The 26,944-nt window shown below is 38.1% G+C and overlaps 1 protein-coding gene across 1 annotated transcript in view; it reads left to right on the top strand.

The window, feature by feature from the left end:
* The window catches only part of LOC110972596 (latent-transforming growth factor beta-binding protein 2), a 64,700-nt gene that overhangs the window by 15,443 nt on the left and 22,313 nt on the right, over positions 1-26,944 (top strand). The window contains 17 exon segments of the mRNA XM_051958228.1: positions 3,030-3,253; positions 8,411-8,629; positions 17,734-17,976; positions 18,040-18,058; positions 18,726-18,801; positions 19,664-19,682; positions 19,685-19,833; positions 19,952-20,014; positions 20,016-20,052; positions 21,731-21,790; positions 23,239-23,321; positions 23,323-23,362; positions 25,670-25,746; positions 25,749-25,796; positions 25,799-25,859; positions 26,580-26,593; positions 26,595-26,727. Coding sequence (XP_051814188.1) covers positions 3,030-3,253; positions 8,411-8,629; positions 17,734-17,976; positions 18,040-18,058; positions 18,726-18,801; positions 19,664-19,682; positions 19,685-19,833; positions 19,952-20,014; positions 20,016-20,052; positions 21,731-21,790; positions 23,239-23,321; positions 23,323-23,362; positions 25,670-25,746; positions 25,749-25,796; positions 25,799-25,859; positions 26,580-26,593; positions 26,595-26,727 — 1,565 coding nt within the window.

Here is a 26,944-nt window from a genome sequence, read left to right as displayed (position 1 = left end):
CAACCTGGCAGCTGGAGAGCATTTTTTTAGTTTTAAACTCTGAACTTTGTATATCAATCTTGACATTATAAAAACATTCGTGACCTTTAAGCACAAGAGGGAACTACCAGATTTTTGCTCTGAGAAACAGCCAGAATGAGGAGGATTTAAATCTTTGAAATCTCTACTAGTGTGAAACCAGATTTAAATGGTCAACATGACCCAGAGGTCAGAGGTCATAGCCCAGGTCAGGATGGACTGTGGGAAGATGGAAGATCTGATTCTGGAGTCTGAATGCTGCAGCTCAGGATCCAGGTGTTTTATTAGTTGTGCTTTATTTAGTGCAGAACTCTTAGAAACATTACGAGCATTAAGTAGTATTTACAGCCACTGACTCCAATGATTCACTTTTTTTTCTAAATAGCATGTGCCTGTAAAATCCATTAACACCCGATGTGAAGTTTTAAAGCTGAACGCTGGAAAATGCTGTTCAAATCTTTGTCCAGCCATAAATCCACTGCAGCCTCCCACAGACTGTTGGTTTTATCTGCTCTGTCCACATTTGTGTGGCCCATAAAAGTGAATATCTGCTCACAAAAGCAGCAGCTGTAACATGCAAGTTGAGACACACAACAGGAATGAAAAATAAACTTGCATCAGACTGCAGGGCGTCTCTGTGAATGAGTGTTGGTTATCAGCTCTGGACTCCAGCAGATTAATCTATGCTGTTTGTTCTCTCTGCTGCTGCTTTTCATCACGCTGTCCAAGGCCATTTTAAATCATTTTCTCAGACAGTTTCATGCCCTACAAAGGCAAAACGCAGCACTACATACCTTGTCAAAACTGAGTTAGAATCTTTATCTGACTTTCTGACATCTGTTTCACTGTCTAAAATAATGAGAAATGTTTGATTTCTGTGAAAACATCTTTTTGAATTTGCTGGAAAACAGAGCTATAAATTAAAACACTGCAGTTTCTACTGTCATAGATATGAAAACACCACAAACCAAATGGCTGAATTCATAGAAAGAAGCTAATTATGTAGCTAATGTCATAAAAGGATGCTCAGTATGTACTTAAGTTGTAGAAAGAAGCTAACTATGCTGCTAAAGTCATAGAAAAACAGCTAACTACATAGCTAAAGGCAAGAAAGTAAGGTAACTGCAGCTAAAGTCATAGTTGAATTGTTAGCTTCTTACATCATAGCAAGACTGCTAACTACCTAGATACAGTCATAGACTGATGCTAACTACACAGCTAAAGCCATAGAAAGACAGCTAACTACATAGCTAAAGGCAAGGAAAGTACGATAACTACACTGCTAAAATCAGCTAAACTAAAGTCATAGCAAGACTGCGAAATACCCAGCTAAAAGTCATAGAAAGGCAACTAAGTACTAGGGCTGGCCCGAATAGCCATAGACATATATTTGTCTGTTTGAATAGCAGTTTCTGGGCTTCGAATATTCGGCCCCTATTAATGACGAATATCCGGGGGGTTGCGCACGGTGACGGATGGGGGAACGAACATTCGCTTCGGTTCCTAACGTCAGACGCTGTAAGTACAACCCGGTCTCACGGGGATTCGTGAAACTGTCACGTAAGTTTTAGTTTCGGTTTCGTGCGCACCAACACGATTTCGTCATGTTTTTCGTGCCGCTCACCACGAAATGTTTTTCGCTGTGGTAATCACATCTGAAAGTGGTTTATACCGGCGGATTCATGACGATCTAAGCTGTCCATCGGCGTATACTGCTTGTGTGATCGCGTTTGCGGCCACCGGCCGCCGGACATTCTTGAAATTCCTATGCAAATTGGTAAGTGTACCACCGGCTTATGGTTAGGGTTATGTTTAGGGACGATGTCATGCAAAATATAGCGTTGGATTCGCCACGGTTTTACATTAAAAATATAATATACACATTCTTTTGAAATACGTTCTGAGTGGCACGAAAAGTCCGCCGTTTAAAATACATTGGTGCGCATTTCGTGGTGAGCGGCACGAAAAACATGACGAAATCGTGTTGGTGCGCACGAAACCGAAACTAAAACTTACGTGACAGTTTCACGAATCCTCGTGAGATCGGGCTGGTAAGTAAACGGAGGACGGACCGAACATTCGGCTCGGTTCTTAACGTCCAGGTGAGGGGTCCGCGCGAGGAGAATATTGGAAACGGTTCCTATAGTAACGGCCGAAGGGAGGACACGTCGGTGAAACGAATACTGTTCACTCGACATGGTCCGGGGGTGGGGGGTCTCAAAATAAATATCCAAATACCACCGTCACGGCGGAATATTCGGATATTTGGGTCCAGCCCTACTAAGTACACAGCTAAGGTCAAAGAAGTAAGGTATCTACGAAGCTAAAGTCATAAAAAGATATAAACTAATTTGTTGAAGTCACAGAAAGACGCTAACAATACAGCTAGTCACAGAGGGAAGTCAACGATAGAGCTAAAGTCACAGAAAGATGCTAACGACACAGAAAGAAGTTAATGATACAGCTAGTCACAAAAAGGAGCTAATGATACAGCTAAAGTCACAGAAAGAAGCTAATGAAACAACTGCAGCTAAAATTCAGAAAAGGAAGGTAAGAATACAGCTAAAGTCATAGAAAAGTTAATACAAGTAGAGTAGTAGAAAAAAGCTAATGATACAGGTAAAGTTATAGTAAGAAGCTAATGATATAGCTAAAGTCATAGAAAGACACTAACAATACAGCTAAAGTCACAGAAAGAAGCTAACAATACAGCTAAAGTCACACAGAGAAGCTAACTACACAACTAAACTCAGATAGCTTTAGACGACACGCTTTGATTCTTCTTTTTTCGTCCAGATTTGCTCTTATGTTGGTTTTTAAAAGGCTGAAAAAGTTGGACTTTATTGGCTCAAGTCATGTTTTACTGTCGTGTGTACATGCTTTATATCTGACATATTTTGGTATATTATGTGTTTCAACATGTATATACGTAGTCTATGTTGTATTTGTAAGGATATGTAGTGAGTTTGTTGTATCTTTGCACGTATAATGTGTTTTTGTGTGTGCTATAGTCTGAGGGAGGCCCAGGCGATGCTGCTGAGGAAAACTGTGTCCCGGGGAGGAAAAGGAGACAAGATGGCCGCCCTGCTGATGAAGCACATTGAGAAGGAGAAGAAGAAACTGAACACTGTGACTTCATCTTCCAACTCATCATCATCATCTTCAGTAAAAACCAGCCTGAAGACTTTCCACACTCAGAAGGGCCAGTACACCGTCCACTTCACTGGTCCCACAGGTGAGTTCATGTGATGCACACCAATGCAATTTATGTACTACAAACTGTGTTGGCTGAAATATAGGACCACCGTGATTCTAAGACCACCTTGTTTCTCATGTGTCTTTGAGGAAAAGACTGGAATTAAAGATAAAAAAAAAAAAAAATCAAAATAACAGCATACTAAGTTGTTAGTAGTTAAGATTAATTTTGACTCAACTTCACACCTTTCCTCTATGACTAAAACCTCAGCGTTTATGTTTGCTGTGTTTATCTGATGAAGATAATGTCACTGTAGAAAGAAGTGCAATATGCAGCTAAAATCATAGAAAGAAACTCACTAAACAGCTAAAGCTATAAAGAGCTTGCTAACTACGCAGCTAAAATCATAGATAGATGCTAACTAGACAGCTAAAGCCATAGAAATACAGCTAACTGCATAGCTAAAAGCAAGGTAAATCCACAGCTAAATTCATAGAAGCTAACTATGCAGCTAAAATCAAAGCAAACCAACTAAGTACATGGTTAGTCACAGACTATCGATATAGCTAAAGTAATAAAAAGAAGTTAATGACGCAGCTAAAGTCATAGCAAGAAGCAGAAAAAAGAGCTAAAGTCATAGAAGAACGCTAATGACACTGCTAGTTGCAGAAAGGCGCTAACAGCACAGCTAAAAATCACAGAAAGAACCTAATGACATAGCTACAGCCACAGAAACGAGTTAACTAAAACTCTAGTCATAGAAGGACAATACAGCTACTGTCACAAATATAAGCTAACGACACAGCTTAAGTTAATTAAAATGCCTAACTGTAATGCTAAAGTCAAAGAAGGATGCTAATGATACAGCTGAAGTCACAGAAAAAAGCTTTTGACACAACTGAACTTGCAGAAGGAGGTTAAGAACACAACTGAGGCCATAGCAGCTACTTACACAGCAAGAAACTAGCTGAAATCCAAGAAGGAAAGTAACTTCACAGCTAGTCACAGAAAGAAGCTAATGATACAGCTAAAGTCACAGAAAGAAGCTAATGTTACAGCTAAAGTCACAGAAAGAAGCTAACACAGCTAAAGCCACAGAAAGAAGCTAAGTCCCAGAAAGAAGCTAATGATACAGCAAAAGTCACAGAAAGAAGCTAATGATACAGCTAAAGTCACAGAGAGAGGCTAACTACACAGCTAAAGTCACAGAAAGAAGCTAAAAACATGACTTAAGTCACAGAAAGAAGCTAATGACATACAGTAGCTAAAGTCACAGAAAAAGACCTCACTACACAGCTAGTTATAAAACATAATAACTGTTGCCATTAATCAACAATTTATCATTACTTTAGCTTAATTATGACTTAATAATTACACATCATTCCTCTATGACCAAACCTCAGATTGTGTGTTTGCTGTGTTTTTCCGGTGGTGATAAAGATACCAGAGCAGACATTAAAATCAGTCATGTTTAGACACGCTAACAGAGTCTTACCATATATTTAACGCACATACCACGACTCATGGATCATTATTTAGCAGAACAACCTGTGAGCAGCTGATATGTAGGTGCTGAAAGACAAACGTTGCACACAGCTCGCGTCTGTCAGTCATACATTGCAGGAATGTGCTGGTTTTTTTTTTCCATCTGTGTCGTGTTAATGGAGCTCGCCGGCTGGCTTTCACTGTGTCCTTCTGATAAGGTGAGCGCTAATGCAGTGGCACAGTTCAGAGCAGTAAACAGTTCCTGCTATTGTTCAGCTGCTGCGATGGAGTGTTATTGATGGATCATTTAGAAATTACTCCTGAGGTGTCGCCAGTCTGGTTTGAACGTATGAGTAACAAAATTTGTGCCATGTGTTGTGTACAAACTGTGGTCAGAAGGTCAAGAAAAAGGATGGAAAACCAGAAAATATCACAGTTTGACCCAACAATTCTTCACATTTCCCACTCAGGAACATCCAAGTGGTAGCTCCTTGAATTCCAAGCAGTTTCTGTCGCATTTATCTTGACTGCTCCTTAAAGTTAGAGTAGTCCCCCTCTTTAAACATATTTTTCTGCAATGTTTGCTACCAGATTTTCACAGTTTATTCACAAATTAAATTTTTTGTACAATGCACTCTTTCAGAATCACTGCAGCTTTGTTCAGAAACAGCAAATTCATGTAACCTTTTCCCTGCCTGTACCTCAGGTAAATATCCGTACCGTTGGTGTTGGGTATAAAATAAGTTCATAATAACCAATAAGAGGCAACAAAACCACTAAAAAAAAAGACACAAACCACCACAATGAACCACAAAAATCCATAAAACTACCACAAAGAGACACAACCAATAAGGCACAAAACCACAAAAAAGACAAAACTATCACAAAAAGACACAAAACCACCACAATGAACCACAAAATGACCACAAGGAGACACAAAACAACCATAAAAATGAACTAAATGACCTCAAAAAGAGTCCAAAACCACCACAAAGACACACAAAACACCACAAAGAGACACGCACCAACCAGTAAGAGACAACAAAACTACCAAAAGATACAAAACTACCACAAAAAGAAACAAACCCACCAAAAGACACAGAACAACCACAAACACAAAATAATCCACAAAAGATCACAAAATGGACATAGAGAAACAAAACAACCACAAAGAGAAGCACACCAACCAATAAGAGACAACAAAACTACCATGAAAGACACAAAACACCACCAAGATCCACAAAACCACCAAAAGACACACAAAAACTACCACAAATAGGAACTAAATGCTCTCAAAGACTCCAGAACTACCATAAAAGACAGAAAAAGACACAAAACAACCACAAAGATCCACAAAACTGCCTAAAAAAGACACAAAGCAACCACAAAAATATACAAAACAACCACAGACACAAAAATCCACAAGACGACACAAAACGACAACAAAGAGATGCAAAACAACCATAAAATGGAACTAAATGCCCACAAAGAGTCCAAAACAACCATTAAAATGGAGCTAAATGACCACAAAAAGACCCAAACCATCAAGGTTGTGTTACCAAACTCTCTCCCTCGTATCTCATTTCTTCTCCTCGTTTCTATCTGTGTTGAATCTTTTGTCAGCATTAACTCGTGAAACAAAGAAATGGCCTTTTTCCATTTATGTGGGTGAGAGTCGACTTTGGTTATTTTTAACCAGCGGTTCGGTTTACAGAGGACTTTCTGGAGGGGAATCTACTGACTTCAAGCCTTTAAACGAGTGGCAGCAGCTTTAATATTCAGGTCAGAGTTTAGCCTTCACAATCAGATGGAGGTTCTAATAATAATAATAACAACAATAATAACTTTCCACCACACCATACTTGTGGTGTTTCTTCCTCGTTGGCTCCAGCTCTGCAGTCGGGACATGAGCTCATAGACAAACAGCAGCAGGAACAACCGGCCTCTATTCAGCCCCAGAACCAGGAACTCTGCAGGACTGAGGCCCCCGAGGAGGCAGGTTTAGAGGGAGTGGATTTACTCAGATTTAGACCCTGATGTTGGCTGAAGGTCCACTCCCTACCACCTGAACTCATCCTTCAGCTCCTTCAGAGGGGTGTTTTCACCTCAATCCGTAGAAAGACCACCAGATACCAGCAAATATCAGTTACAATACATCAGAATAGTGTAGGATCCAGAAGCTGCAAGCTCAGTGGGTGTTTGTCCTCTGATATTTGTGCTGTTGTAGTTATTCGGTGGTGAAGGCAGCTCTGTTTAAGTCACTTCATACTTTCCACAAGAGCTCTGGCGAAATTAAATTCATCATCCATCAAAATCCACGACCAGCTGCCGTGTCCCTGCAAGCTTTTCTGTGTTTAGTACGGAGGAAATGTGACCAACCGGTAGCTAGTGGATAAAGTCCTGCAACAAAAACAAACACAAACTTGAAAAATATCTGGCAGCAATGTGACAATGGTTTTGTGCCTCTTTGTGTTTGTTGTCCGTCTCTTTGTGGTAGTTTTGCGTGTCTGTGTGGTAGTTTTGCATGTGTTTGTGGTTGTTGTGTGTGTATTGGTGGTTGTTGTGTGTGTCTTTGTGGTAGTTTTACGTGTCTGTGTGGTTGTTTTACGTGTGTTTGTGGTAGTTTTGTGTGTGTTTGTGGTAGTTGTGCGTGTCTTGGTGGTTGTTGTGCGTGTCTTTCTGGTAGTTTTGCGTGTCTTCCTCCTAGTTTTGTGTGTGTTTGTGGTAGTTTTGTGTGTGTTTGTGGTAGTTTTGTATGTCTTTGTGGTAGTTTTGTGTGTGTTTGTGGTAGTTTTGTATGTCTTTGTGTAGTTTTGTGTGTGTTTGTGGTAGTTTTGTGTGTGTTTGTGGTAGTTTTGTGTGTGTTTGTGGTAGTTTTGTATGTGTTTGTGGTAGTTTTGTGTGTGTTTGTGGTAGTTTTGTGTGTGTTTGTGGTAGTTTTGTGTCTTTGTGGTAGTTTTGCATGTGTTTTTGGTAGTTTTCTGTGTCTTGGTGGTGGTTGTGCATGTCTTTGTGGTAGTTTTGCGTGTCTGTGTGGTAGTTTTGCGTGTCTGTGTGGTTGTTGTGCGTGTCTTGGTGGTGGTTGTGCATGTCTTTGTGGTAGTTGTTCGTGCCTTTGTGGTAGTTTTGCGTGTCTGTGTGGTTGTTTTGTGCCTCACTCTGCGATCTGCAGCTACTTGAAGACTTCGGGTGAGTCGGACCCCCTGAAACCTAAAACTGGGGTTGCATCATCACCCTGACGTCCTCCAATGTTGTTATGAAACTGTGTGCAGAGATACAGGCCTCTGTTCAGACCCAGACCAGCCAATAAAGTAAGAACAGGAGTGAGGAAGAGGAGAGAGAGAGCTTCATGTGCTCGTGCTCGCTCTCTCCGTGGACCGATGGACCAGATCCCTGCTAAACATTTAGTTTGGAGCCCAGCCCAGTCCAGCACACTGCTTCCAATTATCTCTCTACCTCGCTCTCTCTCGCTCACACTCAGGAGTGTTTAGGGAAAAACCGATGCGAGCCGAGGGGAGGGGGAAGCCTGCTCGCTTTCTCCTTCCTTCCTTCCCTCCTTTTTTCCTGCGATTTCCCTCGACCACAGCGAGGCAGAGGCAGAGCGGAGGGGAGCGTTTGGCGATGCAGCACAAACTCTGACTGCAGATCTCAACATGCAGCTGCTCTGCTGTTTTCTGCTGCTGATCTCCGCCTTTCCTCCGCCAGCTGAAGGCCAGACGGCGACAGCGGGTGGAGGAGGAGGAGGAGGAGGAGGAGGAGGAGGAGGTGTGGAGAGGATCCAGGTGATGTTCACGCCGACCATCTGCAAGGTGCGCTGCAGCCAGGACCGATGTGTCAACTACTGCGAGAGAGGCAACGTGACGACGCTGTACAGCAGCACCGAGGCAGGAGGGAGGAGAGACGGAGCCCACGGACCGGGATTCAGAGTCTGTAAGTCCACATTTAACTCCTGGCTGCCGAGGAAAACATCTGCACGAGTTACAAAAAGTATGCACTGGAAGTTTCCCCCCTTTTATTGCAGAAAAGATTGGATTCTTTTTGCCAAGAATTCAAATTAAAAGCAAAGTTCTGCAGCGTACAGTCAATAAATATGTATATAAATGGACATCCCTGGGTATTTGCATGTTACTAATTCTACAGATTTGTATTTTCCTGCCTACTTGCACACCATCGACACGGTTTTTAGCTTTAGTATACAAATTTTGTACATAATTCTGCCTTTGTGTTGTTTTAAATCTCTATATCCTCTTTGATTTCTGTATGTTTAATGTGTTTCTGGTTTCCTTAACTTACTTCTGGATCAATAAAGTACCTACCTATAATACAATTCTAAACAAAACAAGTGATTGCACCAGTATTTACCCCCTTTGAGTCCATATTCAACAGACATTACTCTGTAGAGATCAATTTTCACTTGGATTTTTTCATGAAAGAATCTTTTTTTGTGAATTCTTGTGGATAAAACATGTTAAATTCAATGTTGAACACAATAAAAAGGGGAAATCTTTAAAAGGGGAACACTTCCTGGAAGAAAAGTTTGTCTAAATACTGCAATGGGAGAATCCTGCACCTAGTAGTCAGAAATAGGAATTAACTTATTGCAGAGAAGTTTAATACGTGCCGTAAATAAAACCCCATTTTTGCTTCTGTGTTTTGACAGCAACAGTTCAGTTTAAAGTTTACTACACCTGACGGACACTAGATGCTTCTGAAATTAGATTTCACTCTAGAAACACCAATTTAATGGATTAAAAATGTCAGGTAATGTGTTGTAGATTAACTACAGTACCGGGTTGTTCCACCAGGGGGAGCCTCTTGGTTTTTATTGAGGTGGAGTTCCAGGTGTGTTAGATGACCGTCAGTAAAAGTCCATAAAACGCGTCACTGTGTAACTTGTGACTGTGGCGGTTGTGTTGAGTTGTATAAAAGCGACTGTCTGGTTCAGCTAGCTAGCTGAGGCTAATGCTAATGGACTATTTTCCAGTTTAAAAACATCAAAGTTAAGGTAAAAGACTGTAATGAGATATAACACATCTGCAGATACAGAAAGTGACCACAAAGACTCAAAGGATTTATGAGAATCAAGACATCATAAAGAGACACAAAACCACTCAAAAGACAGAAAATTAACAAAAAGATTCAAAACATCACAAAACGGAAAAAAAAAAAAACGGAGAAAACCCGCACTCTGGTAAACTATCTGTCAACGAAATGGTCTAAAATTCACAACCCTTGAAGAAAAATGTGGAGAATTCATCGTTTTTAGAGTGTAAAAAGATGTCTGTGGTTGTTTTGGTCGTTTTGTGTTGTGGTTGTGTCACGTGTTTTTGTGGTCATTTTGGTAGTTTTGCATCTATGTGGTTGGTTTGTGTCTCTTCATTTTCATTTTGTGTGTGCTTGTTTGTATTGGGGAAGTTGCATCTCTTTGAGTCAGTTTTGAACCTCTTTGTTGTTGTTTTGTGTCTCTTTGTGGTAGTTTGTGCATTTGTGTGGTTGTTTTGGTAGTTTGTGTGTCTTTGTTTTTTACGTCTCTCTGTGGCTGTGTTGGTCATTTTGCAGCATTTGTTTGTGGTCTCTTTGTGGTTTTGTGTGTCTTGGTGTTGGTTTTGTTCCTCTTTGTGGGTTTTTTTGCATCTCGTTGTGCTCCCTCGTGGTCATTTAATGAAGATATAAAAATGAAGTCTTCTTTCCTTCTACTGAAGCTCTTAGGATTACTATGACCTAGGGCTGCGCAATAAATCAAATTAATTTGATTAATTTGCCTTTTTAAAACCTGATGATTTGAAAATTTGCCAAATCGTAAAATCGAGGCGAGCTTAAATATATAACAATACAGATTCTTCTTCTGCCTTTCACGACTTGTGCACTGGCGTTTGCTTCCGCCTCTCATCTCCTTCCGCCCAAACAGAGACGAAGAGTTGGTCACGAGAAAAGGGCCTCATGTTACATCGATTATATGGAAGTGGTTCGGCTTTGACAAGACTGACACAGAGCAGACTACAGTCATGTGCAAGGTTTGCAAAAGTACTGTGAAAATGAAGAGTAGCAGCACAACTAACCTCTTTCAGCACCTCCAGCAGAGGCTTCCTAAAGAATGGGAAGAGTGCTGGCAGCTACGGGAGTGCGGCATGGCTAGCACTAGCCATAGCAAACAGACCGCAAAGAAACAACAAAAATCGATTAAAATCGTAATTGTCCAAGATGACTAAAAAAATCGAGATCTTATTTTTTGGCCATATCGCCCAGCCCTACTATGACCTGTTAGACTAAGAATCTGGTCACACGGAGAAGTTTGGATGAAACAAACCTTCAGTTCGTTCCTCGTCTGTCAGATATAAACTGACCTCATTAACGTCAGTGTTTATATTTTCTCTCTGTCTGATGTGAAGATGAGCTCACACAGTTCTGTCTCCTAGAATGAGATATCGTCATAGAGTTTAAGTCTTCCTCCAGTAAGCAATGGTTTCATCATCCAGGGGGTTCAGGAGCGTTTAAACAGACGACCTTCGCCTGGTCAGGTTGGGTTTTGGTGATTCTCTGGAATCTCAGGTAACACGTGAGGGAAAGACGAGGTAAATATGTCGATCTGCTGCAGGAAAAATCCGGCTACATGTGTGAAGCTTCTCCAGCTGAGTCATGTGAGCTGCAGCTCTTTGATGGTCGGAGTCTGAAGCCGAGCCAGTGAATATTTCTGCAGTCAGATCTGATCCCAGGTCAGCCGGCGTTAAATCACTGCTGCTGTCAGAAAATGTTCAGAGGAAACACTGAGCTGTTCACGTTTTAAAGGCTTTTATGTCCCGCATAAATCACACGACGACACTTTATCGAGTCTTCCATCAGTCGATCTGATTGATAATTCACTTCTTTTTAGAAATAAACCTGCAGAGACTCGAAACAAGTTCAGTCCAGCTTCACTAAATCTGACAGTCTTATCAGTAAACATGTAGATAAAAACTGGTGCCAGATAGGAGTTGAATCTCAGTATTATCAGGTTAAGATCACAGCAAGGCTTCTGGTTGGTATAGAAGCATTTAATAAACTTTGTCAGCTCCAACACTCCACAGACAAAGCTTTAAGCCAGATGAAAGAATTCTTGGCAGCCACAGAAAAACACAAAATGACCACAAACAGCCACAAAGAAACGCAAAGCTATTCAAGAGACACAAAAAGATCACAATCAGACACAAAAAGACAACAATTAGACAGAAACCACCTCAAAGAAGCACAAAATGACTAAAAAGAGACACAAAACAACCACAAAGAGACTCAACACCACCACAAAATGACACAAAACCCCCATAAAGAGACACAAAACAACCACAAAGAAATAAAACCAGGTCAAATTCAGTCAAAAAGCAGCTTTAAAGGACACCTGTGTTACTTCGGAGGACAAATAAACTCCGTAAACAGTAACATGATGTTCACTGTTACACATCTGTTTGTAGGTCAGTGTGCACAAACCCTCCTGACTTCACACCTGCAGACACACACAGCTACATAAAAACCCTCAGTATTATTATTATTGTCTTCTCTGAGGATTTGACTCGTATTTGTTTGCTGTTCCTCCGGTTTTCGTGTAACAATTTGTGCCACATCTGGAAGGAAGCTGGACTGTACAGGAGAAGACATGTGGCTTTCATTTATCATTAACTCTCACACACGGGTCGGTTTCTATCGCCTCAGAGGACATCACACCCTCTTATGTTTGTCTCCCGGAGGCTCATCGTTACTCAGAATCCGTCCTCGCTCTGGAACTTTGACGTTTTTTATCGGAAACGTTCAATTTTTGTCCATCGAAGTCAGAAAACTGCAGCGTTCATTCCCACAGAGACAGAAACACAACGCTAACACACACATGTGCCCGGGATGTTTCGCTGGTGATGTGTGAATATTTAAACTCACGGTGAGGTAACACACACACACACACACACACACATATGGGGAGGGGGATGACATCATGAGGTCAGAGGTCAAACAGCTGGTTTCCTAGCAAACATCAGCGTCACACAAAGCAGCGATTAAACCAGCAACACAAACACACGAAGGAGCCTCATGTGTTATCTCACAGTGTCACTACAAACACGCAACCAGAAGCACACGTATGTCGAGTGTTAACGTGTTCGCCTCTCAGAGACATTTGGACAGAATTAACTCCACGCTGGGAGGTGGAGGTGATGGAGTCCTGGTGATTCAAGTCACAAAATGACAAAGAGGAATGAAATGAAAACAAAAACTTGCAAAATGACCACAAAGAGACATAAAATGACCACAAAACATGCAAAATGAATAAAATGGCATGCGAAATGACCACAAAAAGATGCAAGATGACCACAAAAGATGTAAAATGGTCAAAACAACATGCAAGATGACCACAAAATGATGTAAAATGACCATAAAATAATGTAAAATGGCCAACAAAATGATGTAAAATGGCCATAAAATGATGTAAAATGACCAAAAGAGCATGCAAAATGACCACAAAAAGATATAAGATGACCACAAAATGATGTAAATGACCACAAAATGATGTGAAATGACCATAAAATTATGTAAAATGGCCACAAAATGATGTAAAATGACCACAAAATGATGTAAAATGACCATAAAATTATGTAAAATGGCCACAAAATGATGTAAAATGGCCAAAACAACATGCAAAATGACCACAAAAATATGAACAATTACCACAAAAAGATTCAAAATGACCACAAAAAGATGCAAAATTACAAGATGATGTAAAATGATCACAAAACATGCAAAATGATGCAAAATTACCACAAAATGATGCAAAATGATGACAAGATGATGTAAAATGGCTACAAAGAAATGAAAAATGACTGCAAAGTTACTCAAAATGGCCAAAAAAATGTGTGAAACAACTAGAAAGAGACACAAAATGACCACAAAAAATGTTAAGCGGCCACAAAGAAATGCAAAATGACAACAAAGTTACTCAGAATTTCCCAAAAAAGTTGTGGAGGAAGGAGAGACACAAAATGAAAACAAAGATACAAAATTAGCACTAAGATGCACTATTGGAACAATTTGACCACACAGTCGCTCAAAATGGACATGAAGAAATGTAAAATAACAACAAAACGACAAAAAAAAAAGACGACAGACACACAAAATGACCACAAAAAATGTAGAATGACCACTGAAGGACCAGTGGAACACACAATTTGACCACAAATTCATTCAAAATGACCAAAGAGATTTCTGCTTTTAAATAATTTCCCCGTGTTCTCAGCAGATCCACTTCCCTTTAGTATCGTCATTAATTGTTGTATAGAATGTGGTCAGAATTCCTTCATTTTTTTCATCTACAGAACATAAAACCTTCAGTCATGTTTTCCCCGGTATCCTGGTTTCACCAACAAACTGTTGGTCGGACAGATTCTTCCCGTTTCCTTCTGTTTACATGGTTCCGTCTGTAATCTCTCCGTGTTTACTCCTCCTCACTCCTCGGGTTTCCATCTTCGTGTTCTGGCCGAGGTTCTGCAGAAAGTAAACTGTGGGTGTTGATGCGGTCCATCTGTGGAGATCTATCTGGAGATCTGGGTCAGCGTAGCTCTGAAACACCGGCAGAAAGTGGACCTGACGGGGTTACAGGGACTCTGGAGGGAGGAGTGTCAGTACATCTAGTTAAAGTATCAGTACATCTAGTTAAAGTATCAGTGCATCTAGTTAAAGTATCAGTACATCTAGTTAAAGTACCGGTATCAGTGCATTTAGTTGAAGTACCGGTATCAGTGCATCTAGTTAAAGTATCAGTACATCTAGTTAAAGTATCAGTGCATCTAGTTGAAGTACCGGTATCAGTGCATCTAGTTGAAGTACCGGTATCAGTGCATCTAGTTAAAGTATCAGTGCATCTAGTTAAAGTATCAGTACATCTAGTTAAAGTATCAGTGCATCTAGTTGAAGTACCGTTATCAGTGCATCTAGTTGAAGTACCGTTATCAGTGCATCTAATTGAAGTACCGGTATCAGTGCATCTAGTTAAAGTATCAGTGCATCTAGTTAAAGTACCGGTATCAGTGCATCTAGTTGAAGTACCGGTATCAGTGCATCTAGTTGAAGTACCGATATCAGTGCATCTAGTTGAAGTACCGGTATCAGTGCATCTAGTTGAAGTACCGGTATCAGTGCATCTAGTTAAAGTACCGGTATCAGTGCATCTAGTTAAAGTACCGGTATCAGTGCATCTAGTTGAAGTACCGGTATCAGTGCATCTAGTTGAAGTACCGGTATCAGTGCATCTAGTTGAAGTACCGGTATATCTAGTTGAAGTACCGGTATCAGTGCATAGTTAGTTGAAGTACCGGTATCAGTGCATCTAGTTAAAGTACCGGTATCAGTGCATCTAGTTAAAGTACCGGTATCAGTGCATCTAGTTAAAGTACCGGTATCAGTGCATCTAGTTGAAGTACCGGTATCAGTGCATCTAGTTGAAGTACCGGTATCAGTGCATCTAGTTGAAGTACCGGTATCAGTGCATCTAGTTGAAGTACCGGTATCAGTGCATCTAGTTGAAGTACCGGTATCAGTGCATCTAGTTGAAGTACCGGTATATCTAGTTGAAGTACCGGTATCAGTGCATCTAGTTAAAGTACCGATATCAGTGCATCTAGTTGAAGTACCGCGTATCAGTGCATCTAGTTGAAGTACCGGTATCAGTGCATCTAGTTGAAGTACCGGTATCAGTGCATCTAGTTGAAGTTCCGATATCAGTGCATCTAGTTGAAGTTCCGATATCAGTGCATCTAGTTGAAGTTCCGATATCAGTGCATCTAGTTGAAGTTCCGATGTCGGTACTACATCGTCCAGTTAAAGTTCCGATATCGATACTGGAAGAAACAACTCAACATCCGACTGAATATGCCACAGCATCAGTTACCATGGAGATCCAGTGACACAGCATCGGTTACCATGGAGATGTAGGTCTATAGTATCAGTTACTATGGAGATCTGGTAAATGGTTGTATTTATATAGCGCTTTTATCCAAAGATGTATCATGTGATGTACATGATACGTCACATTCACCCATTGACACACTGATGGCAGAAGCTGCCATACAAGGCGCTAACCACGACCCACCAGGAGCAATTAGGGGTTCTGTGTCTTGCTCAGGGACACCTCGACATGAGCACAACGGGCCGAGGATCGAACCGGCAACCTTCCAGTTACAAGACGGCCACTCTACCCACTGAGCCATGCCCCCTTGATCTGGCTGTGTAGCATCGGTTACCATGGAGATCTGGCTGTGTAGCATCGGTTACCATGGAGATCACCATCCACAGCATCATTTAAGTTCTGAGCCAAGATTTGGTCTTTTTTCAGGATGAAATCAGAACTTTCTTGTAATCATGAAGTCATTTTTCACTCTCAATGTCTGTTCCATGTTTTTCTACACACTGCACGTTCTCTGTACTCCGTTTAAATAAAGCATCGGCTCCTTGAATATGAGATTAAACCCACTTTTTTCTGACTCATTTCTATAAAACATGATTCTCTGACAGCAGCAGTTTTCTGTCTGAGCGACTCCAGCCTCAGGTTTCCTCGTTGGGTTTCGGCCTCATTAGCGGCAGCTTCTCCAACAATGCAGCAGCTTCCTGTGAAAGCAGGAAGCAGGAAGCGGCTGCTCGGTTCTGCTGGCATCGGTTCTTCACCTCCATCACGTCAGAAAGCGTTTCCAGCCACTCAGAGCTGCTCCGGTTCCAAAACAGGCTGATAAATGCCAGGTCATCGTTGTAAATGAGACATTGTTCTCAACTGATCTTATCTGGTAAAATAAAGAATTAAAAAAAATCTGATAAATCCTCTGGTTTCAATCGAGCACCAGGGGGCGCTGCAGAGGTTACATCTGCTCACTGGACCTAAAATGATTTACTGCCAGAGAGGAAGCGTTGCTGCTGGGATTTGTCTTTAAAAATATATATTATTATTCATGTTTTTAGAATTTTTTCTAACATTATATTTATATTATGTCAATATTTTAAAAAGCTGTTTTTATTAAAGACAGTTTTTTCAAATTGCGGACTATTTTTAGAAAGCTTTAAAATAATTTTGTTTTTTTTCCTTTTTACAATTTTTTTTAGATATTGTACTTATATGTTTCCTGACTTTTTCCACTTTATTATCACTGTTTTATTTTATGAAAGCAATATTAATTTATAGAATTTATATTCATATTTTATTTACAATTTTGACTTTTCTATGATATTTTAAAGATTGTTTTCTAACATTTTTATTTAAATTTAGTAATACGTTTCTGATATTTTTACACATTTTAGAAATAATTTCACTCTTTTTAGACATTTTAAAGAAATTGTATTATTTATTCATTTTGCTTAATTTAAATTCATTAAATTATATATTTCCAATTTATTGTGATTATTATTTTATTTGTTTATTTTATTCCTTTTGTTTATTTTATTTTTTATTCATAGTCATACAATTATTATTATTATTATAGCAATAATGTTTTTATTTTATAGAACATATGTATTCATATTTTATTAGTAATTATGACTTACATAGATATCTTTCAAATTATTCTAACATTTTTGCATTTTTAAAAATATTTTTCTGATATTTACACTTTAAATTTAAAATTTTAATAATTTTACTCCTACCTTCTACATTTTAAAGAAATTGTATATTTATTAATTTTATGTTTTTATTTTAGACATTTTTATGTTAAATTTAGGTTTAAATATTGTATTAATATTTTTAATTATTATTTTTCTGATATTTCCTGAATGTTTTGTCGACATTTTTAGATCCTATTTAATCCACATTTTGTATTTTAACTTCATTGTATAGTTCAGATATTTTACTCTTTTATTAACATGTTCTTATGCAGTGTATAATAAATAATAAATAAATAAAATTGTGTAACTGAACCTTTATAAATAAACCTCCAGTGTCGGTACAACGGGCTCTGTGTGGATCTCGATTCTGATTGGTTTAACCTCTCTGTGTGGTGTGTAAACAAACATGTAAACAGGTTGTTTGTTTGTCCTTTCAGTCCTCTGTCCGCTGCTCTGTCAGAACGGAGGCGTCTGTCTCCAGAAGGACCGCTGTCTCTGTCCTCCAAACTTCACCGGAAAGTTCTGCCACATTCCCGTCGCCCCGACAACCTCCTCCTCGTCCTCCACCAATGAGATCGTCCGACCCGCCGGCATCGCTGCCACGGCGACCAATCAGGAGCTGACCCGGTCTGAGTTCCTGCTGCCGCTCGGACAGAACCAGGAAGTGACGAGATCAGAAGGTGATTCACGTTTTACTTATTTATTAATAATCAATTAATTCACTTTTATTCTTTCTTTTTTAGACTATTTTAATATATTTCAGTTACTAAAATCATATGTTTTGCTTTTATAATATTTTATAAATGCCTTTCTGACATTCCTATTGACTTTTATATTTACAATTTATTTTACTTTGTTTTTGCTTTTCTAATCTTTTAATAATCGCTTTTTGACATTTCTTGTGATTTAAATCTTTTTGTATGTTTTATTGACATTTTTCATATATTTTATTCTTTTTTTCAGATTCTCAAAATGCTTTTCTAACATTCTGAAATTCCATTTCATTCACATTTTTTTCTTTTTATATTTTAATAACATTTTTCAGATGTCTCATACGTCTTTTTTATTTTTAAATATTATGTTTTTCTGACATGGCTTATTATTTAGAATTTGTAGTTTTTATTTATTTCTTTTTTTATTAAGAATTTTTAGTTTTTACTTATTTCTTTTATTTATTATAAATTTTATGTTAATATTATATTTGCATATGTTGCATTTATTTAAGTATATTCTGTTCTTATTATATTTAAACATTTATTGATTTTTATAGACATTATTGTATTAATTAATTTATATTTATTTTACATTTATTTGATATCTGTTTTATTTTCTGTTGACATTTGTTGCTATCTTTTAAATATTTTATCATCATTATTTGGTTAATTTATTAATACTTACCTTGTATTTGTTTTGTTATTTCCGTGAGCAGCTCTGGTCCCTCCATGGTGAAGGTCCGAGTCCAGCATCCACCTGAAGCCAGTGTTAAGATCCACCAGGTGCTGAAGGTAGGAGCAGAAACGACTCCTCTGATTGGACGACGAAGCTGTCAATCATCACTGTCACTGAAACTAAGAAAACACAATCTCCAAAATCTATTAATTAATTAATAAATAAATAAATTAATTAATTAATTAATATTTTTGGACAAATCTAAAAAATTTCATTAATATTTTCTGATTCTAAAATATATTTTAGATGTTTTCTGAGATTTTTTAAAACTTTGGGAATCTTTTACAAAGATATTAAATTTTTTTCATGGCATTTTTAAGATATTTTAATATTTTCTGACATTTTTATATTTTTAAAATATTTCTGACAATTCTAGAGTATACTATAAATATTTTTGCGAATTTATTTAATTTTGAAAACTTTTGCAATTGTTTTACAAAGATGTCTAAATATTTTCTTTACATGTTTATATATATATATATATATATATGGTAATGTTTTCTAACATTTTGATTTTTCTTAACAACTTTGAGACATTTTTTACAAAGATTTTAAATATTTTTCTCTCAATTTTAAGATATTGTAATACTTTCTGAATTTTTTGTATTTTGCTAATATTTTCTGACAATTCTTAAATATACTTTTGATATTTTCCTGACATTTTTGATGTTTTTTAAAACTTCAAATATTTTCTGACTTTTTAAAATATTTTTTAAAACTTTGAGAAAATTATTTTTTACAAAGATTGTAAAGTTTTGTCATTTTAACATATTGTAATTTTTTTTAGATTTTTTCAAAACTTTGAGAATATTTCGGAAAGATTTTTTAAACATCTGTTAGAACATCAGTGCTTTGGTTTAATCGAAGCATCCACGTTTCTCTGCAGCTTCTCCTCTCTGTCTCCTGGTCTTCCTCCAGGTCTCTGGGTTCAGTCCAACCTACGGACGTCGTCTTCGTCCTCCTCGGGGTCGGCCGGCGCTCCGGCTCCGGCTAGAAGTGGAGTTCAGGCTCAGACGGTGAGAGGAGACGGCGTTTACACTCAGCAGTCTGGATTCAAATACTGCTTCAGAGAAGTTAAAGACGGACAGGTGAGACGCACACGTCTGTCCTGGAGATGAACCTGTGGATTCTTTTCATACACAGTTTACTGTTGTTAATAAACGACTTCATGCTAGTATTTCCTCACATGTGGCGTCTGCAGTGCAGGCTCTCCACTTTCCTGGTCTGAGGAGCAGAGAAATGTGCTGCAGAGGAATCGGAAAAGCCTGGGGGCATCACCGACTGTGTCCTCTGTCCTGAAAACACAGGTGACCTAAAACAATAAAACACACGGAAAACAACAAGACATGACATAAAACAACACAACAAAACAATAAACACATTTAAAATAACACAACATGACATAAAACAACGAAACATGACATAAAACAACACGACAAAACAATAAAACACATGTAAAACAACAGAACATGACATAAAACAACACACCACACATGTAGAATAACACAGCATGCATGTAAAACAACACAACATGACATAAAACAACACAACATAAATATAAAACAAAAAAATATTAATGTCTAACATTGCAGAAAAATCCTAAACTGTTGAGCACTGCAGTGTTTTTCCAGCTGTTCTCTTTAATAGTCACACTCGTAGATCTCTAAATACTCAGTATTTTCTGAAACTACGAGCTCCAAACCTTCCAATTCCTCAAAAAACCCACAGATCCAAACATTTCTGTCTCTGAGTGATCGACTGCTTCTTTATAACTGAGATGTGTTGGAGATGCTTCACCAGCAGCTGCTTATATAATTGACTTCATCACCACACTTCTGTACTTCCATGTTTGTGAGGATCTCTGGACTTCATCCTGTTCCAACATCTGAACCCTCTGAAGGTTTATTCCAAACACAGAACTCTCACCGGTCCTCAGAAACTTGGGCCTTTAGTGATGTGACTAACAGTGAAGGAATAGCAGCTCTGTGGGCCTGAAGGCCTCAAACACAGTCCTGTTAGGTCACTAGTTGGCTTCAAACTTCACATCAGCGTGTAAAGAATGACGCAACACACCTTTAAAGAGCAGGAAACTGGACATGGGGCGGTGAGGAGGCCTTGTTAGGTAAACAGCCAATCAGATGGTGGAAAAAACACAAAGACACGCCCCCAATTAATTTCAGTCACTTCCAGCTGTTGTCAATCAAACATAAAGACACCCTCCAGCTGTCAATCAAACATAAAGACACCCTCCAGCTGTCAATCAAACATAGACATGCCCCCAGCTGTCAATCAACATAGAGACACGCCCCTCCAGCTTCAATCAAATATAGAGACATGCCCCTCCAGCTGTCAATCAAACATAGGACACGCCCCTCCAGCTGTCAATCAAACATAGAGACACGCCCCTCCAGCTGTCAGTCAAACAGAGACACGCCCCTCCAGCTGTCAATCAAACATAGAGACACGCCCCCTCCAGCTGTCAGTCAAACAGAGACACGCCCCTCCAGCTGTCAATCAAACATAGAGACACGCCCCTCCAGCTGTCATCAACATAGAGACACGCCCCTCCAGCTGTCATCAAACATAGAGCATGCCCCTCAAGCTGTCAATCAAACATAGACACGCCCCTCCAGCTGTCAGTCAAACATAGAGACACGCCCCTCCAGCTGTCAATCAACATAGAGACACGCCCTCCAGCTGTCAATCAAACATAGAGCCATGCCCCTCAGCTGTCAATCAAACATAGACACGCCCCTCCAGCTGTCAGTCCAAACATAGAGACACGCCCCTCCAGCTGTCAATCAAACATAAATGCTTCTTTCCTCTTTATTCTTTTTATATTAGAAAATTATCAACAAACATTTAATAAACATGTTTATAACTTCAACACTTTTAATTATTAGAATAATAATTTAACTCTGAAAAGCATTTTTAACATATTTAATGTTTCATTCATTGTTCTATTTTATTTCTTTTTGTCTTCAGGTCAAAGCAACAGCAGCTGTAATCTGGGATATGAACGAGCCAACGGGACGCAGTGTGTCGGTGAGTCACGTCTGTTATCATCTTTGTCTAATTATGTCGCCTTTTTAACTTTTATTTTTCCTAAACGTTCTTCTAAATATCGTCCGTCTGGAAACTTCCTTGATGTTGGAGGAAACTGAAACTCTTTCTGTTTTTACAGGTTGTTGCTCTGATGATTTGGCTTTTTAACTTTTAAAGTATATTTGTTTAAGAAAACTTCGTCCAGATTAAAAGAATTCAGGACTTTGGGTTTTTTGAGACGAGATTATTAATATTAAGATTATTATTTGAAATAATGCAAGTAGAAATTCATTCTAAAACATGTTATAAATGTTTTAATATTTTCTGATAATTTTAGGTATTTTAATATTTTGTGACTTTTTGATATTTCAATATTTTTTAGACAATATTTATCAGAAATGTTTTAGATATTAAATTTTTAGATATTTTTATATATTTCAGAAGTGGTTTAATATTCACAGTTTTTCTAAAACATTTCGGTAGTTTCCATTATTTTTGGTTGTATGAATAAACCTCCTAATTTGGTTCTGATATTTTAATATTATTTGACAATTTTAAAATGTTTTTTGTATTGTTTCTGCCTGTTTTCATTTTGTTGTTATTCTTTAAATAAATGTTCATATTTTTCTATTAATATTTTATGGCATTTTTTAGGCAAATTATTTTATCAGAAATGTTTTAGACATTTAGGAATTTCTGACATTTTTATATTTTTTTAAAATATTTTTTGATATTTCAATAATTTTCCATCATTTTTTAAATCATATGAATATACTATTTTTTGACATTTTTAAATATATTTTGGTGTTGTTCCATTCTGTTTTCAGATTGTTGTTATTTTTAATAACTTTAAAATATTTTCTTGTAATTTTTAGATATATATTAATATTTTTTCTGACAGTTTTTAAGTTTTAAAAAGTATTTTAATTGATGTACAATAATAAAATATCTACAAAATCATAAATGATAAAATATTTCAAAAGATGACACAAAATATCATCATAAAATAATATAATTTCTAAAAAAAAGTCACAAAAATATTAAAACATCTTTAAAATGTCAGAAATTATTTAAAAAAATATATATTTTGGAAAATATCTCAGAAAATCTTTTCAAACTTTGGGGACACATTTATGGATGAATCTTGTCTTCACTGATGAAAATAAACTCAGACACTAAAAAAGAAGGAATTAAAGCAGAATTTATCAGATATAAACAAACGATTATCTCTAAAGTAGAGAAACTAACGGTCAGACTTATTATAACATCAGGTTGACTTAATGTGAGGGTTTCATTCACACGTTCATGTGTGTATTCTGCTATTTATATATATTATTATTAAGCACATAATAAATCTATGGGTGTGTGTAGATGTGAATGAGTGTATTCTACCATATATTTATATATATTTAAATTAAATATCTATAATAATCTATGGGTGTGTGTAGATGTGAATGAGTGTCTGCAGCCGGGGCTGTGTGAGAACGGCTTCTGTGTGAACACCAGGGGGAGCTATAGCTGTGTTTGTAGGCCGGGGGTACATCCTCGACGCCTCACACGGACTCTGTATCTGTAAGTAACACACACACACACACACACACACACACACACACACACCACACACACACACACACACACACACACACTCCGTCGATCTGGGAATGAATCAGGAATAAGTCGACTCCAACCAGAAACTTCCTGAATCCGTCTGAACTCTAAAACCTGCTGAGCTTTTTTTATTTATTCGTCCTAAAATCTGAAGAATTTGAAGAAATATTTACATGATTTTTTATGGTTTTCTTGCATGTATCTATAATTGTTATTGTGGTTTTATTCCCTGTTGGTGTGAGTTGAGTTTAGCTTTCACCTCACACACAGAGAAAATAATAAACAATAAAAATAAAATAATAAATAATAATTTCAAATGTTATTAAATTTGTCTCTGCTGAATTCCAATAAGCAGCAATTTTTTAAAAAATCTCTGTTTTCCAGAACACATTTCAGTAAATTCCTAATTTTCTAGGAAATATCTAATATTTGCAAGTTTCAGCTACATTCTAAATTAATATTTTTTTAATTTTACTTATTTTTTGTTGTATGTGATGGCAGGAAACACAACTTTGAGTTTTAGAAATATAAGTAGTGGACAAGATTTAAGAAATGTAAAACATATTTCCTTCTGGAAAATCATTTTTTAATTAAGTGCTCATCAGGATCCAGAAGTATTTAATTAAATTATTATTCTCCTAAACACCAAGATATGTTTCTGCTTTTTTTTTTTTAATTAATGTTTCCAGTTTTCATGAGCTCCATGAGTCCTGGTTCAGAAATCAGAGAAGTTTTAGCTCCTTGTTTGGTGGATTTTGGAGGATGTTGGTTCTCAGACGGTTCTTCATGAAGTCTGACTGGAGTTCTGTTTATCCGGCCGGCATTCCGATGGATGAGGAGCTGCAGGATGCTGGTAACCGACGGCAACGCTCTAATCAACGCTTCACGCCGGTTAATTAACCGTCTGGCCTCACCCTGTCTCCTGGAAACGTCTTTAACACGAAACTGATTCGTTTTAGATGAGAAACATTTATCCAGGGAATAAACTCCAACATTCTAGTTCCCTCATGGAAACAAGAATCTGTGCTGAAGCTTTTATGAACAGATTTAGAAGACTAAAATGTCAAAATGGCAGAAAAAAACGCTCTAAAATGTAGTGGAAATATTACTTTAATAAAATAATAATGTTATTTGCTGGTTTAAATACAGTAAAAAAAATTTTAAATAAAACTAATGTTGGTAAAAAAAAAATCACTTTTTGATGTGGACATTATTTCTATTTTTTTATTTAAACACTCACATCTAAATTTATATTTTTTCTGTGATTTTACGAGATATTATCTGTAGTTTAACACAGCAGAGAAAATCTGTAAAATAACATTTCAACTATTTATTTTTCAACCCTTTTTAAACATTTTTCTTTAAAATAATGACAAATATCTATAAAATAATTATTTTTCAAGATGTGCATAAATTTAAAAAAAATTAAAAGTGTAATTTATGTTGAAACACTGTAAAATAATTAAAATTACCATGATTCTTTTGCTTTTCTGTTGTCTAAATTTAATTTAAAAAAGTTTATAAAAGTTATATTTCAGTCCTTATTATACGTATTTTTCATACAAACGTTTGTTGTCAGAAATCACACGTGTTCTTTCAGCCTCCATTAATTTAAATAATTTGTCTTTTTGCTGTGATTTCTAGGAGAAAGGGTTCATGTTTTCCTGACTGTCTCGGCTCATTCGTGGTGTTTTTCCTCTTTAAGGATCCGTTTGTTCGTCTGATCTCTTTCTGTGGTTTGCAGATGCCTGAACAACTTCACTTCCTGTATTCCTTCTTTCTTTTGATCGTCTCTCCTTCTACAGTGATGTTCCTGTTAACTTCAGGACTTCTAAAGGACTTTACAAACATTTTCCAATATCAAACTGTGTTTTCCTGCCAATAAAAATGATTCATTTAGTTCAGTGTTCTAGATTTTATCAAGATACATTGGATGGTTCCAGCCTCTTGTCCAGTTGATTCACTGAAGTCAGCATCAGGTGGAATCGACCCAAACAGAGACCGCTGAGTCTTGGTCTTGTCACTTCCTGTCGTCGATCTGTTTCTGTTGCTGCCCCGTTTCTCTTGCTGTCAAACCTCCGAGACGTCGGCGGCTTGTGATTTTACATCTTGCTTTGTTTGGTTGAGGCTGTTTTGAATGTGAGCGGAATCAGGAAACAGCATGTTCTTGGTTCTGCATGCCGCCGCTCTGCCGGGTTTCCTACCGTCCTGCTTCGCGTCTTCACGATCTTGACGACCCGTCCTTACAGCCGTTCTTGTGTCCGTCTCCAGCCCACAGCGTTGGATCCTCGGAAGGAGAAGGGCAGTGCCTACCGGGTCCCTGGGTTCTGGTCTCCGGCCCCGGTTCCCTGCTCCGCTGCCCATCGCCAGGAACATCACCAAGCAGATCTGCTGCTGCCAGCCGAGGTGGGGAAGGCCTGGGGAACCGACTTGCCAGAGATTGTCCCGTACTTTGGTTCAGGTCGGTCCCGCCTGAAAAAGTTCTACCGGGAACAATGAAGAAGACAGCAGCTTTATTTGTCACAAGCAGATTCAATCATCAGGGGCAGTTTTAAATATTTTAATGAAAACATAGTGAAGGACAAAGACTTTAAAGAACCCAAAACAATCGGTATTCCTGACGCTAATTCATGCAGCTTTTCGAAATAGTTCTGACCGAGATGTTTGAAAACAGCATCGTTTGAGATCTGGTAAACTAAAAGAGCTGATAGTGAAGTTTATTTCAAGATTTAGTTTGTTCTAAGAGCATGTTAAGTCATTACAATCAAAGTTAAGCTTCCTTTGCGGGAAACAACCAAATTTCTTTATTTAAACCAGTCAATTGGTGGAGAAGCTGGTGTGATTTCAGTTTCTCCAACGTTTTCTTTGGTGACTTGAAATGAGGTTTGAGGAGATGGGGGTGGGATGGATGGGCCAACCAAACATTGGACTTCAAATGCTGCAAATACTCACTTTTTATGTTGATTTAAAGTTAGTTTAGGTCATTAAAGCTTCAGGTTGGGTCACTCAGAGTTATGTTGGAACATTTAGTTCATCTACAGGTAAACTGCTGGTTTAGTTTTCCCCTGAACCAGTCGATGAAGGTTTTCTCTGCTTGACGACCTGAAAACAGCAGATAGAAAACAGTGTTTGTGTAGTTTCTTGTTCCAGATCACAGATTCCAGATGTTTTCTTCCTTCAGTGGCCTTTAAGGAAGATCTGTCCGGCCGGTCCTGGTTTTCACTACTCAGCTTCAGCTCTGCAGTTCAACCAGAGAGTCACCGAGCAGCTGGGGAGCCGGGGAGCCTCGCTGGTACCCAACGGCAACCAGGGGAACCAGAACAACCAGGGTAACTATGGGAACCAGAAACAACCAGGGTAACTATGGTAACCAGAACAACAAGAATAGCCAGAACAACCAGGGTAGCGATGGTAACCAGAACAACCAGGACAACCAGCGGTACCTATGGTGACCAGAACAACCAGGGGAACCAGAACAACCAGGGTAGCTATGGGAACCAGAACAAACCAGGGTAACTATGGAACCAGAACAACCAGGGTAACTAT

Source organism: Acanthochromis polyacanthus, chromosome 13 (genome assembly GCF_021347895.1).
Source record: "Acanthochromis polyacanthus isolate Apoly-LR-REF ecotype Palm Island chromosome 13, KAUST_Apoly_ChrSc, whole genome shotgun sequence".
NCBI lineage: Eukaryota > Metazoa > Chordata > Actinopteri > Pomacentridae > Acanthochromis > Acanthochromis polyacanthus.
This window is presented reverse-complemented; position numbering and strand designations above follow the sequence as displayed.